The sequence below is a fragment of the Primulina tabacum genome, chromosome 14 (assembly GCF_025594145.1).
Source record: "Primulina tabacum isolate GXHZ01 chromosome 14, ASM2559414v2, whole genome shotgun sequence".
NCBI classification, from domain to species: domain Eukaryota; kingdom Viridiplantae; phylum Streptophyta; class Magnoliopsida; order Lamiales; family Gesneriaceae; genus Primulina; species Primulina tabacum.
The window spans coordinates 32,294,139-32,312,386 of NC_134563.1; the positions used below are offsets into that span (position 1 = coordinate 32,294,139).

Genomic DNA, 18,248 nt, shown 5'->3' on the forward strand with positions numbered 1-18,248 from the left:
GTGCAGCCTCCCTCCTCTGCGCCGCAAATTTGGCGCAGAAGAGAAACCCAACGCCATTTTGGCGCTGGGTTTGGGCCTTTTTTATTTTTTTTTAACTTTTTTAATGTTTTTTAATTAATATAAATATGTATTAAATATTTTTAATAATATTATTATATAATTGATGAGTAAAATTAAATCGTGTTGATATAAAATATAATTCATAATAAAAATTAAAACACAAAAAAATTAATTATAATTATATTAGAAAATTTATAAAAATATTACTAGTTTTTTATTTTATTTTTGATATTTTTAACTCTTGTAAATATATAATTGATAAAATATCAGAAAAACTAATTTTATGTCAATTTTAATAATGAAGCATTTGTATTAATTCGTATTATAAATATTAGAGTTAATATATATAAGAATCAAATAAATAAAGTTAAATATTAATAAAAATAAAATTATAATGATAATACTAATGTTAACATTAATTATAATTATATTTTAAAATTTATAAATAAATAGTAAACAAAAAGAATATTTTAGGAATATACTTTTTAGTGTAAGATTTGAAGTAAATGAGTTGAAGATGAATGTTATATTTGGTGTAGAAACTGCACTATTTTGGTGCAGATTTATGGGTTGGAGATGGCCTAAGCAATGCGACAGTTTTAAGAAACCGTCGCTAAATTTCGCGACGGTTTTAATCTAGCAACAATTTAGTAAAATCGTTGTGTTTTGTCCAAAAAACAAGATAATGGAGAACTATTTTCTAAAATCGTTGTCGATTGTCCAAAAAAACACGCTAATAGACAACAATTTATAAATCGTTGTCGTTGACCCTAAAAAACGCTCAAAGACAACGGTTTTAAAACCGTTGTCGATTGTCCAAAAAAATCACGCTAATAGACAACAGTTTATAGAACCGTTGTCGTTGACCATAAAAAAATGCTCAAAGATAACGATTTTTAGAAAACCGTTGTTTTTGACCCCTAGAAAGACAACGATTTTCTAAAGATCGTTGTTTTTTGCTTTAAAAAATGCCATACGATAACGATTTTCAAAAAAACCGTTGTAAAAAATAAAAGAGAACGGATTTTGCGAAAAACCGTTGTCGTATGTGTGTTGTTGAATGACAAATTTGATGTAGTGTCATATTATGAATTTGAGACGTTTGCCTTGGTTCATAAAGATGGACAAACTCAAGTTTGCGTATAAATTTTATCAAAATTCAGTTAACGAATATTTTCTGTTAAATACAATGACATGAAAAACTAAATGATTTTAGAAGATATATTTGTAAGGAATTTTTTTATGTGGAATAGCAAGCTGTCGGAGAGCAAAAAGACTCGCCAAAAATTATGTAATATGACTCAAATTAGAAGATAGTCAAAAGAGATCTGTCAAGAATGTCAAAACCAGAAAATATCAAAAGTCGGGAAGGATTTTCAACCAATATCTAACTGAAAACATCTTGCAGAGACATGTCCAGACGGTGAAGGATCACACAAGGCACGTTTTCATTAGAGACCACAAAAAACTAAAAAATTCCTCGATAAATTTAAAGAAAACATGTGATCCATCACTCCATTAGTGGAAGATAGGACCAATCAATTACTACCAAGAATGGCAGACAAAAGAAAAGGTTGTTCCTCGGCTACCAGCATTAACTCGCAACAACTGAAAAACGATAATGTAAAGTTATAAAATAAGAATGAATTCTGTATTTATCAAGAATCTCTATATAAATATTAAGATAGAAGGAAGTTGAACGCCTAAATCATCCTCTTCAATTTTCTTTCAAATAATTATTGTAATATTTTATTTCAATTTATGTCTATTGTATTTACAACTACAATTAATAGCTAAACAAGTTATCTCATATTTTACACGAGGTTATTAATGTATATAATTAGTATGTCTGAATAAACTCTTGAGACTTTTACCTCTCTCGTGTTATAATTATTTCAAATTAAACATTCAACTCTACACCTTGAGGTAGAAAACAAAACAAGACTGCTAAGTGTTAGTGAAGGAATCTGTGACGTGAACCATCATTTGCGACTATGTGATTAGTCTACGAGGCGCAGTTTGTAAAATCCGACAAACACGACCCGACGATATTTTGGTCAAAATGTATGAGTTATAATTTATTTTACGAAAGCACGATGAGTTAGAAAAAGTAAATAAAGTAAAATTGGGTTAAAATTGGAATTATGGACAAAATTGGGTCATAAAAGTAAAAGAACAATTTTGGCTCACTAAAAAGATAAGGGACATAATCAGAAATCATCAAAACTAGATGGATATTTTAGTCCTCGAATATTTATTCTACCGTCTGTTGTTTGGTATGATGATTTGTGGTTCATGAAGCCTTTTATAAAGATGAAATATCTATTTTTTTCTTTACTTGTCTTGTTTGAGATATGGTTAAGAAACGAGAAGTATGATTTGAAAATTAATCTATCTAATTCTAAGTTATTTATTTTACTATCTATGACAACTTAACATATGTTTTTTTACTAGAACAAATATAAAAATTTGGGAAAATGTTTATTTTTTATCATGTATATTTGTGTTTTTTACAATTTTGATCATTTATGCTGCCAAAGTTCGATTTAGATCGCTTTTATCTTTGTTTTTTTATATTTTTTTTGGACGTAGTGTTGATGTGGCAATGACTCAACACCAACGTGCGTAGTTTCACATCAATAATCTTGATCTAAAAAATGAATGAAATTGTAAAAAAATAAAGATACATGATTAAATTTGATATTTGATAATATATAGAACAACAACAATAATAATAAAACAAATTTATAAGATCAAAATTGCAATTTTTTTAAATAAAAAATGTTTATATTTCATATCAAAAAAGTTGTTTTGGATAATATTCGACCATATTATGTTTGATAATTTTATTGCTCTCATTTTTGTTATAATGCTCCAATATATTTAGTGTACCGTGTTTTTATTAGATTGTTTTAATTTGTACATTCACATACAAAAATATCTATCTCCACCATGCATACTTTACGAAGAGCCCGTGTTTATAAAAATGTTTATGTTATATCGATAATTTATAGTTTATCTGACAAAAGATTTTAAATTTGTATGTACTATAAATATTTTTATATCTACTTATAAAATATGTCTTATCGAAGACCAAAGTGCTCTCTAATCATTTCAATAGTTGTAAGTTATTTTTCTTAACAATATAAATTTGAATTCTAAAAAAAATCATCACCCGAATATTTATTTTTAGTAGGGAATCTCATCCAAATTTGGAGCAACGTTTTTTTTATTTTTTGATGATTTAGAAACTCACAACAACTACCCTTCAGTATGGATCGAGTAAATTTTTATATTAACGTAACAATCTGTAAATATAATTATGTTAGTTATGTAAACCACACAAAACAAATCTATGTGAAAAACTCGTTCGAGAATGTGTCGGCTAAGAGAATTCAACTATTGATAGTTGGAAATGATGAGGCGGAAAGTTTGTAATAAATCAACTGTTTTAGTTCATAATTATTGACAATAGCATTATACCAAAAGGTCAGCGGGTGGCGTCGGTTGACTCGTGGTGGACCAGAGTAATCGATGGGGCAGCCAGCCCACCACTTTATGTCCACACAGACGACGTCGTTCTATTGGATAAGATAAAGCGTGCATCAATCTCCTCTCAAGTCAATCAGCTAAGCTCGCCACGTTTATTCGTTAAAATTTTGATGGCATGGAAGATCGCCAATTTATATTCACTAAAAACCATATTCTATGATTTTTTTATTATTTACAATCGTAATAACAATTTGATTATATAATTGTAATAAAAATTTGACTATAAAAACAACCTTATATTATTTCTTGATAAATTAATTTAAAATCTTATTACTGTATTTCCAAAACAATAAGCAATAAACTTCACAACAAAACATTATATTCTTTATGAATTTTATGGATGAAAATTTTAATTGACGAAAGATTTTCAGAACTCGTATAAATATTAGCGCATAAAAACAAAAAGAAAAGAAAAGTTTGGAATATCTTTAAAGTGAACATTAATATTTTTAAGATAAAAAATATTATTTTTTTTATGAATTATTTCGTATTATAAAATTGATACGTACGACTGTTCGCATGAGTTTTTTTGTTATATTATATAAGAAAAATCAAAAGTTAAATATAAATTAATAATACAAAATGTAATCATAATTTAATTTATATTTAAAAAAATTATTGAAGAATTCTACGATAAATATATTATTTGAAATTTTTATTTATAAAAATACTAGAATATAAATATAAAAATTTGTGTGAGATGATCTCACGAATCGTATTTTATGAAACATATATCTTATTCGAATCTATATAAAAATATATTATTTTTTTATTGTAAATCTCGCAGTGTATCGTATCGCAAACAAGGAAGTAAGAGAGCGGTTAAGCAATGCGATATAGGAGCTGGGGTAGGGGCTGGCTGTGTGATTGAAATTTGATCAAACCTCACCTGTTTCTTCTTCGACCTCGCCCCTCTTTTTCGTTCGATCACTGAACCCTAATTGATATAATCTAATTCGCAAATTAAGGCGCACTAAAATAAAATATAGGGGAAACGAAAGGAATATATTTGAGAATTAGTACAAAATTTTATTTACATAAGCTAATGGCTGAATCGGTGGAGCTGCCGGGCCGACTCGCTATTCTTCCCTTTAGAAACAAAGTTTTATTGCCCGGAGCAATAATTCGTATTAGCTGCACTTCGCCTAGCAGGTGTTTTGAATTTTTTTGTCTTGCTATTTTTTTTTTGTTGAATACTGTTCCCAGGCAAATTTGTATGTTTTGAATTGAAATGATTTGTTTTCTTAGAGTATGAAAAGCAATATGTTATTTTTTGCATGATAACATTGTGAAGTTAATGGAAGTTATTTTACGTTAATGAATGTGCTAGTGTGAAATTGGTGGAACAAGAGTTGTGGCAGAGAGAAGATAAAGGATTAATAGGCATTCTGCCAGTTCGTTATCTTGCGGAGGTCCCCAATGCTGGCCCCATGCCGTCGCCAGGTTAGTAGTAGCACTCGCTCACCAAATCGGATGTTATTTTTGTATGTAAAATGTGAAAACTGAAAAAGGTGAATCGAATGTAACCGCAGTAGTAATAGGAGTTGTGATGTCTGATGAGTCATTTTGGAATTGTATTTTAAGGCATTGGAACTAACTTGAGTGAGAGAAGCTCAAAAGTTCAAGAGGAAACAGCTGATATCTTCCCTAAACATGGTGGCAAGAATCAACAAGAAGTTATTCACTGGCATAACAGGTATTTATTTATATATGATGAAGCTAAATTTTGTTAGTATTCTGAGTGTCTGAATATTGGAGATTATATACCTGTGTTTGATGGTTTTCTTCCAGGGGAGTTGCTGCCCGAGCTTTACATCTGTCAAGAGGAGTGGAGAAACCAAGTGGCAGGGTCACCTACACCGTAGTGCTTGAAGGCTTGTGCAGATTTAGTGTGCAGGAGCTTAGCACAAGAGGGACATACTACACTGCTCGGATCACTTCCCTCGATGCGACAAAAGCTGGTAAACAATTAGCACACTTCGTATTTTTTGGTTAATCGTGGATATTGGTAACTTTGGACCAAAGGCAGTCAGTAAATGTTGCTCTGGCCAAACAATAATTCCTAATGATACTCACGGGAAATTTAGGGTCCGATCCACGCAAGCGTCACTAATCCAGACACGGGCTCCAAAATCACCCTGAGCCTGAAATCACAAATAAGACCGTTAGGAGGGGGCCAGGAGGGTATCCTGGCGTAGCCCCTCCGACGCTCAAGTCAGAGACTGAGGATATATGGGGGAGCAGCTAAGGGCGCTGCTGAAAATAATATAGTGAATCCAATAACTGAACACTCAAACCTGGTATTTATAGGAGAATACATGGGCCCTTGATGGGCTTGTCTTCCTTTTGAGCTAGGGATGGGCCAAGGGTAATGGGCCCATCCATGGGGTATCACCTAATGTTAGGAAGTACAATCCATGTTGTGCTGGGTATTGTGCATTAAGTATACATAAACAATCCCGTCTTAATTAATGAGGAAATTTGATGGTTTTGTTGTTTCCTTGGGCTCCCGAGATCATACTATTGGAAAAAAATTATTTAATTTATCCCACGCACCTATAAGTTTATCTCTTTTAAAACAATTTTTACGTAATTGATCGCATTCACGGGATTATATCATACCTCGCAATTCTTTAATCATGAGTCCAAAATCTTTAAAACTTTAAACTATGAACCATTGAACTTAAATCAACATGGTCCTACAAAGATCATGACCTCAATTGAGGTTCTTCTTTTGTTTCTTTATTTTTCTTCAAATTTTGGGGTATAGACACCACAAGGAATTACCATATGAACATCCATGCTAGTCAATGATTACATTTATATGATGAGGTTGCCGGAATATCGCCTTGGAAGACGTGAGGGTGGTGTGAACGAGAGGGAGCAAACATTTTGCGTGAATCTATTAAGTTTTTGCATAATTTGTTTTGGTAATTCTACATGTAATCTTAATATATTATGAGTTTGAATAAACATTGAACTTTTCCATGCCAAGTTCATCCATAATAATGAATATAAACAATTACTTGAACATTTTAAACCCGTCTAGTAAAATCATGCAATCCTAGTTCGTCAATCGAATTGTTATTGCAGATGAGCAACCCTTACTCATTATTACAAGTTTAATACTGCCTGTCGTCATAATTGCAATTACTGATTTGAAAAGTGTTCTAACTTGGAGGCTTTCTCAAAAGAGAACCTTACAAGTTTGGAATCCCCTCTTGAAGAAATTCACAATCCTATTTTGTCGGACACATATTCATATATCCTTAAATTCAACTCTTTCACAACCCTCTTTTAATTTTCAGTGCAACCCACAACTAGTTCAGTGTGATCTTTAACATTCTATGGGATATAGTAATCTAAGAATATTTATTTACTCGTGATGCATGGATCAACGAACATAAAATGCCAAATATATGATTTATTATTAATAGTAAATAAAGAAAATTGGGAATATATCACAATATCAGCTAGTAGTTGGCTCAATGAGAAGCTACTTTAACAAGTTTTTTTATGAAATAGCCTTCTAACTAAAAAGCTAGTGTATGAATTTGTGCTGGTTTCTTTCATTTTTACTGCATGTTTTTAATTTTTGGCAGATTTTCTCTCGGTTAATTTTGATTTTATACATTTTGAAACATAACAAATAATAAAAACAATCCAGCCACAGTGTCACGTCCCAGGATTGACTTGGCCACAATTTCCTTTGAAATGTAAATTGAACCTTGATGTGTTTTTCAAAAATGGAATCAAAACCATTTTTCTGTTTTAGTTCCATAATCAGGATCAAATTCAATGACTTGCAATTTGGTTCTGGTTTTTAAAAATTAGAAACCAGAATCGAAATTTAATATAGAACTGCATGGAACTGAGAAGGCCATCTTAAGTTTTATATTTCCAGTATACATTTATAATTAATTTATATAGTTCCACTTTTAATTGGGACTGAATCATTGGTTTCAAAATCACAACAACTGATTTTGGAACCATAGTCAAGGCCTCGTACTCCGTCTAAATTGTACTTTTACCGAGTAGATAGTTTGTAGTATTAATAAAAAAAAATTCCCTCGCTTTTGGTATTTTTCTATACCTTTTTTAATAATGGAGATTTAGTGACAGAAAAAGCTTGTTAGACTTTATTTAAAAGAGATTGCCATTCTTGGCATATTTTCTCTCATTTAATATACTATCTATTTGCTAAATGTTGATTTAACCTTTCAGTAAATGCACCAGTGCTCTTTGGCTTTGTCTAGGATTTTTGGTTAATTTGTCTAACGCATTTAACTGTATATTCTATCCTTACGATTATTTAGATATAACTGCTTTTTTTGGGTATATGTTGTTTATATGCCACACAAATTTGGCAAAGTATTTTCTTAAGTCAAATCTACGTCCAAAGCATTTACTCAAGCTATGAATCTATGATACAATGCATATGTAGATTTTAAAGGAGTTTGTTTACTCCAAATCCCTATGATATGTGTGCTTATAAATAGAAAGTATGGTTTATTTTCATAAACAACTCTATTATATACGTAATATTTGCATCAGATTTTTGGTGAACTAGTTCAGGACAGGTTCTAAAAACTAGTGGGGGATTTTATACTTCATCCACCGATTTTGCTCGTTTTTGACTAGCTCTGCTCAACTTTGGCCTCATATGTTCCAGACTGGACTCTGAACTTTTAAATGCAATAGTTCCTTGAGCCTCCAGTGAAGAGTTCTGGAATGTTCTGAAGGCAGCTGTTTTTGTCAGTTTTTTTTTTTCTTATGGTTATTGTGATAGTACAGTAATTTAAGGCAAGTACTAAAACTTTAGTACAGTTTCTCAAAAACTCCAAAAAAATGTGTGAACTGAGTGTGCCCATTTTAATGATATATGGTGAATTTGTTACAAAATTGAAGGCGGTGTTACTTTTTCTGGCATGAAGGCTTGTGTTCACTTATTTATTAACCGATAATGTTCTCAAACTTGGGTATCCCATTTGAGTTAATGAAATATTTGTAACCCTTTTAACTCTTTATCTTAATCTTTATTTTCCTAAATGTTCTTTACGCATTTTCGGGGCATATGGGGTGAAAGGGTACTGAATAGAGTTTGAGGGCTAAAAAGTTTGTTGGACCACAATGAAATCCTTCATAAACATATGGGAAGAAGGAAAGGAACTGAATGGCTTAATTTAATTTTACCTTTTATTATAGCCGCTTCCTTGCTTCCCACATGTGTGAATTAATGAATTTGGAAGTTTGGCACACGTTTCCGTCCTTTGACACAGGCTGAAAATATTTAACTGAATTCTATATCTATTCTTGCATAAACAATTGCACTTCAGATTCTGACCTAAGTTATATTGTTTTTCTTATGCTCATTAAGTTTTACTTTACTGCTCTTTGGACATCATCTTTGATTTATTGACTGCTTTAATGTTCTTTTATAATCTTATAGAGATGGATCAAGTGGAACAAGATCCAGATTTTATAGCGCTATCTAGACAATTCAAGGCCTCTGCGATGGAACTTATCTCTATTCTCGAGCAGGTTGGTTATGTGAAAGACATAAGCATTTATGGAGGAAATCCTGTGTTGGAAATGGACATACGTTTCAGTGTTTTTCCATTGTAGTATTACTTATTTTTCATTTGATCCTTGTTTGATTTCTGCTTTTAGAAACAAAAAACTGGTGGCAGAACTAAAATTCTCCTGGAAACAGTCCCCGTGCACAAACTGGCAGATATATTTGTTGCAAGCTTCGAGATTAGCTTTGAAGAACAGCTATCCACTTTAGATTCCGTGGATATTAAAGTGAGGCTAGCAAAAGCAACAGAATTGGTTGATAGGCATTTACAGGTCTGTAGAATTCATCTTATGGCTTTGTACATCAGTACGGATCATGTACAGTTAAGAGACATGCTACAACTGCTTCCTGCAGTCTATTCGAGTAGCGGAGAAGATTACACAAAAGGTCGAGGGGCAGTTGTCAAAGTCACAGAAAGAATTTCTCCTTCGTCAACAGGTTTTTCTTACTATATATATTTCATACGAAGGATTATAGTGATTCCTTTTAAAATAAACCATGAGAAAGCTCCTTGGCATGCAGAACTGTCTTTGTGAGATAAAATGTATTTAGGCATTCAACTATAGTTATTAGAGGCGCCTGCATGCATTCACATAACATAGTGCTTGTGTTTGTATTTTGAACTTAAAAATTTACCTATCTTGTTTAATTTTGGCTCTCTCAAGGTCAAATATTTGAAACAACCGAGGCAAAAGAATTTTCCTTGGTTTCCGCCTTATAAAGTTGCCAGCTAGTCCTGTGCTTGCTTCATGTAAAATAATCAATTGATTCCATTTTTATACTAATGTTCGGGCTCGACCTTTTTCCGTAGTTTGCAAAAACCATTTTTTTTACTTGCAGTAACTTATTAGAAAGAAGAAAAGTTATAACTGACTTCACTATCTAGTTTCTTAGTACCAACAATTCTTTCGAAAAATCTCTCATGATTAATTTATAAATTGTCTTGTAAATTCCAGTGTTCTAAATATCCCTCTAGGCGCCGGCCGACCTCACCAGAAAGGTGCTAGTTAGTCGGCCAGCCTAGGCGGCCTTAGGGTGGTAGATTAGGAAAGTAGTTTGGTTAAGACCAATTTTACCTGTTATAACCATGGCGGCGACGGTATTTAAGAGTTTCCAAGATTTCAAAGTGATGAAGAATAGCGAATATTCTAGGCATTATGAGATTTGAGAGGAGATGCTAACGATCAGAAACAATGGTTCTCGTCTAGGGTTAGAAAATACTAATATATAAAGGACCAATTAATGGGCTTGTAATGAGACAAGCCCATTGACTTAAAAATGGGCTGATTTATTGACTTAAAAATGGGTCACTTGACTAAAATGAGCCTCCTTAATTAAAATGGTCCATCTAATAACTAAACTTTCAAAAATTACTCCTATTTTTTTAACATGTCTAGCAGCGCTTAGGTGGGCGTCTAGTCCCCGCCTAGGCACTGATCTTAGGCTGATCTGACACCTGACTAACGCCTAACGAATTTTAGAACCTTGGTAAATTCTAATGGTATTCCTACACCTTCGTACTTTTTGTATGTGTAAGATGAGGGCTATAAAGGAAGAGCTTGGTGATAACGACGATGATGAGGATGATGTGGCCACACTAGAGAGAAAATTGCAAGATGTCGGGATGCCTGCAAACATCTGGAAATATGCTCAAAGAGAATTACGGTACAGTACTTCATTACCAATCACTTTGATAGATCTCAAAGAGCAGTGATAGTGGATTTAAATATTTCATCTAAATTATGTTGAAACTATATTAGCAATATTCATACATCAATACTTGTGTTAAGCTATCAAATTGTCAAACATTTGATGTAATAGTTAGTCACTCAAAAGTCAAAATGATGGTGTATTGACTTCATGTACTGTAGCAAAAGAGCATTGACACATTGGATCTTCTATCGAGACATAATTTTTTAATACTCATACTTTAAGGCGAAGATAAGTCATATTTTGTTAGTCTTATGCCAAAGTTCGCAAAGCTATATCTGCCAATCTATTTTGTGAGATATGACATTGTTGTCTGCTATACAACCCATAGTTTGGACTTCTTCTTGCTCTTGGTTCAGAATTCCAAATCTGGTGGAGCACTTTTTTCATTTTCGAATTAATTTTTGTACAGGAGACTTAAAAAAATGCAGCCACAACAACCTGGATATAACAGCTCTCGTGCGTATTTGGAGCTTCTTGCTGACCTTCCCTGGCAAAAAGCCAGCGAAGAACGGGAATTGGATTTGAAGGCAGCAAAAGAGCGTCTCGACAGTGACCACTATGGTTTAGTAAAAGTCAAGCAGCGCATAATTGAATATCTAGCTGTTCGGAAGGTTGATCTCTAGTTCGGATTTTATTCTTGATATTTTTCAATCTTGCAAATGTTAATCCAACTGAATCTGTCTGAAACATGTCATACAGCTCAAACCAGATGCAAGGGGCCCGGTGTTGTGCTTTGTTGGTCCACCAGGTGTAGGAAAGACATCTTTAGCCTCGTCAATTGCTACTGCTTTGGGCAGAAAATTTGTTCGCATATCACTTGGTGGCGTCAAAGACGAGGCTGACATTAGAGGCCACCGGCGAACATATGTTGGAAGCATGCCTGGACGTCTTATTGATGGGCTGAAGGTGAGAAGGGATCATATCGAATTTTTCCTTGATGTTCACTTGATAAGATTAAAAGCATTGAGGTTTTCTTTTTTACAATAACATGCTATTGGTAAAATGAGGTGAGACGTATATGACTTGTCCTTTTGCGGGGCTTTGACCTTTCATTTGTGGCTCTGGGTGGGATTTTAATTGATATTTGTCCACCTTTTCGTATTAGAGATTTTTTTGGTGCTACAGCACATGAGTGGATTTTGTGAGGTAAAATTAAATTTGTTATGCAAACTATCTACGATGATCATGATTTAAATTTTGTCTTTTTCTCATCAATTTATGAATGATTGTCCTTCATAAATTGGACTTCTAATTGTTTTGGTTTGGGGTTTTGGTGGGCAAGATAGAACACCAAATTAAATAAGAGTAATATTTCATCGAGATGAAAATAATCTTATGTCCGTATATTTTTTCATCCCGAGTTTGGTGCATTTGCATATTTCACAGATTCTTTTCTTGATGAAATCAATGTATCTTTTTTTATTTTCCAGAAAGTTGGTGTTTGCAATCCTGTTATGCTTCTGGATGAGATTGACAAAACAGGTTCCGATGTCCGGGGTGATCCAGCTTCAGCGCTGCTTGAGGTCCTTGATCCCGAACAGAACAAAACTTTCAATGATCAGTATCCTTACACTAGTCATGTTTGGCTGACTATGTTAAAGTACTTGGATAGTAAAAACTGCTTTAATTTTCTCATCTACTTCATGGGGAATTCAGCTATGAAGATATGGTTGTGATGAAGTCATAAAACCTGATAAATTCGTACTGAACTTATGGGAAATTTGGACACAGATTTTATTTAATATTTCTTTTCTTTCATTATAAGCTGCTCAGGCATAGAAGTGAGTCATTAAGAATATGGAGTTAAAAGATATGAATTTGAGTTAAAAAGATTTGAATTTATGTTGCAGAATCATGAAAAAATTTATTGTTCCACAGAAATATGAAAGAATGCCCGTGTCATGCTTTTGTTCTTTCATTACATGTTTATACGTTGAATTTATCATCAGTCTTGTGCCAAAGTTATCGAAAAATAAAAATAGGTGATCCTTGATTGAAGTTTTTAGCTATTTGAATGTTCCATTTGACCTTTCGAAGGTTATATTTGTGGCTACTGCAAACAGGATGCAGCCTATTCCTCCGCCACTCTTAGACAGGATGGAAGTCATTGAGCTGCCTGGATATACCCCTGAAGAAAAGCTTCGAATAGCAACCCGACATTTAATTCCGCGTGTACTTGATCAACATGGACTGAGCTATGATTTTCTACAAGTTCCAGAGGTATGGTAGTCACTAGTCATTATGCACTTGTTCCGTTCTATGATGATTCCTCATATAGAAATATGATTGGATACCTGTTGTAAACTGGCATGATGCATATATGTTTTGGTTTGCATTGTAAGTTTGGCTTTTGCATGTTATTATGTGGTTCTAGTTTAGTCCTTTTTTGTGAGCATAATTTTGTATGTTTGAATACAATTTCCTGCATCTCCCCTAGCTTATCTGGATCATATCTAGTCATATATTACATTTTTTTAACTTTTTGGATTTGATTTTTTAATTATTTAGCTTAATTAGTACCTGGTTTACGTGCTTGTAAACGTGGAAATAGGTGTTGTCTCTAACCCATAGGTCATTTTATTAGCTTGAGGATTTGAGTCCGGCACACCACATCATCAATTTGAGTAGATAACGATGCTGCGGCGTGCTTTGGTGACCCCCTCTTTCAGGGTTGACGTTTGCATTATTATTAATTATTTAATTAGGTAGTCTTATTCATATGACTATCACAAGTATGTTCATGCTTACGAAGTGCCTCCTGTTCAACAGTTCCATCATTGGCTAGTCATTTTGTCGGATTATCGAAAACTAATGGACTTAAGCCGTACTGGTTCCTTGATTTTATGGTAGGCCATGATAGAACTTGTCATTCAAAGGTACACTAGGGAAGCTGGTGTCCGCAATCTGGAGAGAAATTTGGCTGCCCTAGCTCGTGCAGCTGCCGTTAAAGTTGCCGAACAAGATCCTGTTGTGCCACTTAGCAAAGATGTCCAGCGGCTGGCTTCGCCTATATTGGAGGGTGGACTTTCTGATGAGGCTGAAGTAGAAATGGAAGTTATTCCTATGGATGTCAACAACCATGATATCTCAAATGCATGCCGTATTACCTCACCTTTGATTGCGGATGAAGCTATGTTGGAAAAAGTTCTCGGAGTAAGTAGTATTTTCTTTTAAATAAATGATAACTATTAGAATCCCAAAAACCCAATTTATCTTGTAACTTTGATTGCTTTGTAAGGGATATTTGGGTTCTGTTAGACATCGGTTGTTCCTCTTTTCTTGTTGCTGCAGTTCTCATCATCTGTCATGACTTACAGTATGACGTATATATCGTTTATGCTGTTTACTAGCCACCAAAATATGATGATAGAGAAACTGCTGACCGAGTTGCAACTCCTGGGATATCTGTTGGACTTGTTTGGACAGCCGTTGGTGGGGAGGTTCAATTTGTTGAGGCTACTGCGTTGGTGGGAAAAGGTGATTTGCATCTGACTGGGCAACTTGGGGATGTAATTAAAGAATCGGCACAAATTGCATTGACGTGGGTAATAATTTTCACTCTTTCACTGCACATATGGTTTTATGTAGTTATAAATAATATGCTTGTCTTGACTCTTAGTAAAGTAGAAATGCGGTTTAGGATGCTGCAAGAGTTGAAATTTGCTATCTAAAATATATTGTCGTAATTCCAACTCTTAATGTACAGTAGAATTCACTAGAAAGTTGTGTGGGTGCCACCTAGCAATTTTTTTGCTCGGTATTTTGTCAAATTTTGAGTGATTAGGCGGGGATATGATTACCATATTCATGTTTGTTGGAACTAGCAAATTCACAATGAAGCAATAGTTGACTGGTCACTTTTAAGCATTATTCCGTCCGGCTGCTCTATTTTAGTTAAAAATAATAATTTTCTGATTTCTTTTGTTGCTTGAATTTTTCTGGTACAATTTGATGTGGGGTACCATTTAATTGTGTGGAAAACAAAAGGATAAAGGTCGTCTCATAGTTCATAGGTGTTTGTAAGCTTTATGGTTCTCTCTATTCATGTACACAGGTAAGAGCAAGAGCAACTGAACTGAATCTGGCTGCTGCTAAAGATTCTAATCTCCTTGAAGGTCGAGACATTCATATACATTTTCCTGCTGGGGCTGTCCCAAAGGATGGGCCTTCAGCTGGTGTAACTCTTGTAACCTCATTGGTTTCACTATTCAGTCAGCGAAGAGTTAGAGCAGATACAGCAATGACTGGGGAGTTGACTTTAAGGGGTTTAGTCTTACCTGTTGGTGGCATCAAGGACAAGGTATATTTTTTTGGAGATTTACACAGTAAATTTTATGTTACATTTGTGAGATTTTACATTTTAGTTTACAAATATGAACTATTATTTTGCAGACCTAATAATTTTCAGTGATGAGTATTGATTTGATGCTAGATAAACTTCACCTGTCTTAGATAAGGGTGGAAATGGGATCAAATCAAGGTTAAATGAGGTTCTTCATAGATGGGATCAGCAAAAATATATTGGCTCGAAATGAGTGTCCAAATTTTATTTTTTTCCCTCAACCTATATAAGCATTCTGTCTAGCATAACCATTGTTTTTCCACTAATCACATTATTATCCATAATAATGTGCTATATTTTGTGTTTTCTTGAACGCTCTTTGTTTGAAATGAATATTTAACAAAACATTGTATCCTTTATATCCTATAGATGTACTAGATGAGATAAATAAGCTCATTTCGTCTTGTGTTCATTTTTCATTGACTTCAAGTAAGAATTGGGTTTGCCACCATGTAAATTGCTTATTGTTGTCCACTCGACAGGTTCTAGCGGCCCACAGATATGGAATCAAAAGAGTTATTCTACCAGAGAGGAACTTAAAAGACTTGGTGGAGGTACCATCAGCCGTGCTCTCTTGTTTGGAGGTAAATTTTGCTCAATACAGTTTTATGTTTTGTAATTGTGTCTTGATTTTGGGAAGTTATGAGTTTAGATGTATGGTTATAAACAATATGTATCGAATTTTATCTAAATAATATTCTTATTTTGGTTAGTCGAAAGTAGAAGTGAGTCGAGAGACTCCCGAGTATTTTGGTGCAGTAAAAATTCAACTCGAGGTTGGTTGTGACCGAGCCAGAGAGGTTGATTATTAGGTTACGTTGGGTCGATTTCGGCATTTTTTACTGCTACTTGAGCGTTGATCTGCCATGTTAGTTTTTAAAAAATATTTTTGATATAATTAAACTCATCATTTTGTCTTTGATTCTTTTAATATTGAATGTTTTGAATCTTAGTTTATAAAGACTGGATAGTATTTTGGTAACTGATTTGTCCAATCTCAAGCTCAACTGAATCTTGAAAAGATAAAGCTAATCAAAGTCGAGCTTGAGTGACTCTGCTCCTGCACGTTCGCTAGTTGGTTTGAGTTTGAGCTCTCAACAAGAGGGTTTTACTAGAAAGGGACTAGTAGGGGAATTGTCCTGTTCTCAAGCCGAAAAAAAGTGATGTTGATAATTATATGTATAATTTTTTAAAAGATTTCAAGTTTAGTTCCTAAATATGTTGACCTAAATTATGTATCTTTTTGCAACAGATACTGCCTGCAAAGCAAATGGAGGATGTGTTGGAACAAGCTTTCGTGGGTGGTTGCCCATGGAAACAGCATTCAAAATTATGATAACCCTCGATATCAAGTGTATTTATAGCCCAGATTCTCTTGAGACCACAAACTTCGTGGAGATGGAAAAAAAGTGACTTTATATACTGGTCGACCAAGCGATACGATCAAGTGTATAGCAATATTCTCGATGTTAGTAACCTATCAATTAATGCATATGGAGCATTTAACAAGCAAGTCTCGTGCAGCTGCTTGATTTAAGTCCTAAGATGTCAACTACTCCAATCCAGTACTGGAAACCTTGTTTTCCACTGTTCCTCAATGTGGATATTTGGCCCTGAGTGGACAACTTATTTTCCAAACTATAGTTTGGTACATATGATATGATGTGTGATATGTAATATAAAGATATGTTAAAAATAAGTAACATGATAGAATATAATATTGAATGTTTTGTATGATTTTAGTAAGAGATTAAATTTGTTTGTTGGGTATAATCTTTATCATAATAAAATTTGATTTTTGCATTGTTATCAAGATTTTTTGCACGTGCAGATAGGGTGGACGTTTGGGTTCAAGTATCGGGTACCAGGTCGGTTCTTTCAAAATGTCTGGTTCAGGTTTTTACTCTTAACCGATTTTTTTTGCCCGGGTTGATGTAAGACATTAATACGTCGAATACTGTTTTTTTACGTTTAGATTTTTATATAATTAATAAATAAATAATACTAAAAAATCATAAGGAAATAAAAAAGAAAAATCGACAAATATTATTCAAAATTTTTGTATTTGAAAAACATATGACCATTTTTATTGAAAATGTTTTCGACTTTTTGAGAAAAATGTAAAAAACCAAGAAGAAAATTTCGGGTATCAACAATTTTGAGTCAAGTTAGGATACTCGAAATTACCCGAACTTTTAATACTCAAACCGAAGTCTACCCTTAAGTGTAGATTTCAAAACTTAAAACTTTTTTGGATAAAAAACAAAATTTAAAACTTTTTTTCTTGCACACACTAATGCTATATATAATATATATAAAAATTACAATGTGAAAACGGGTGATTTTTTTAAAATGCATTACATTATAAAAGGGGAAAAACAAGTAAATTCATTACACACACTAGTGCTATATATAATATATAAAAATTACAATGTGAAAACGGGTGATTTTTTTAAAATGCATTACATTCGTTTAGGATATTTTCATTCGTTTAGGTCTCCGAAATTGCGTTTTACTATTTTAGAAAAGTTTTGTAGAACTCACAACTTTCATAGGAACCTCGGAATTTAATTTCGCCAGCTATTCTGGAACCCCCTCAACTTTTTCTTTCAATATATATAAAAATTTCGAAAATTTCTATTTTTGAACATTGTTGGTGTCACACCTCGAGCCCGGACTCGCGCCTGCATGACTGCACAATGGGTCCCTATAACAACTACTTCGTATTCATCCTCGTTTTACTAAAATGATTAACCTAAGTTGCTATAGAAGTCCATTGTAGTCCATTATAAACTCATTTTAAATATTTAATTTTTACCATGAGGGACAAGAGGTATCACAATCACTCCTCGTTCAGAACGCGACGTCCTCTTCGCAGCCTGACCTCTCGATCCACCAACAACGAGAATCTAGAGATGGTTCCTATAGGTTCAAGAGGTGGCTCCTGTCATGTAGCACTTTTCCCCGCAAGTTCAAGAGGTGGCTCTCATGCACGTAGCACTT

The 18,248-nt window shown here is 33.6% G+C and overlaps 1 protein-coding gene across 2 annotated transcripts; it reads left to right on the plus strand.

Annotated features, from left to right (window-relative positions):
• Positions 1–4,422: 4,422 nt before the first annotated feature.
• LOC142523633 (lon protease homolog 2, peroxisomal-like) lies at positions 4,423–17,048 on the plus strand. Of its 2 annotated transcripts, XR_012814791.1 has the most exons (18): positions 4,423–4,764; positions 4,943–5,055; positions 5,197–5,308; positions 5,404–5,573; positions 9,062–9,153; positions 9,283–9,462; positions 9,545–9,628; positions 10,728–10,855; positions 11,313–11,514; positions 11,603–11,809; positions 12,334–12,464; positions 12,910–13,123; positions 13,754–14,056; positions 14,254–14,448; positions 14,958–15,018; positions 15,116–15,203; positions 15,728–15,829; positions 16,498–17,048. XR_012814791.1 is itself a non-coding variant. In XM_075627341.1 (17 exons), exons 1-17 carry the CDS (start codon positions 4,658–4,660, stop codon positions 16,579–16,581), a joined length of 2,670 nt encoding a protein of 889 aa, XP_075483456.1. In that variant the 5' UTR covers positions 4,423–4,657; the 3' UTR covers positions 16,582–17,048. The 2 variants fall into 2 exon arrangements, 1 of the variants encoding a protein (XP_075483456.1); XM_075627341.1 differs by having other exon boundaries at positions 14,958–15,203.
• The last annotated feature ends 1,200 nt before the right edge of the window (positions 17,049–18,248 follow it).

What these genes read in the sequence shown, in the direction of transcription:
- LOC142523633 (XM_075627341.1), top strand. Translation starts at nt 4,658, where the DNA reads ATGGCTGAATCGGTGGAGCTGCCGGGCCGACTCGCTATTCTTCCCTTT. An exon ending in AACAAAACTTTCAATGATCA is followed by an intron (nt 12,465 to 12,909) that starts GTATCCTTACAC and finishes TGAAGTTTTTAG; the next exon opens with CTATTTGAATGTTCCATTTG. An exon ending in CACAAATTGCATTGACGTGG is followed by an intron (nt 14,449 to 14,957) that starts GTAATAATTTTC and finishes TCATGTACACAG; the next exon opens with GTAAGAGCAAGAGCAACTGA.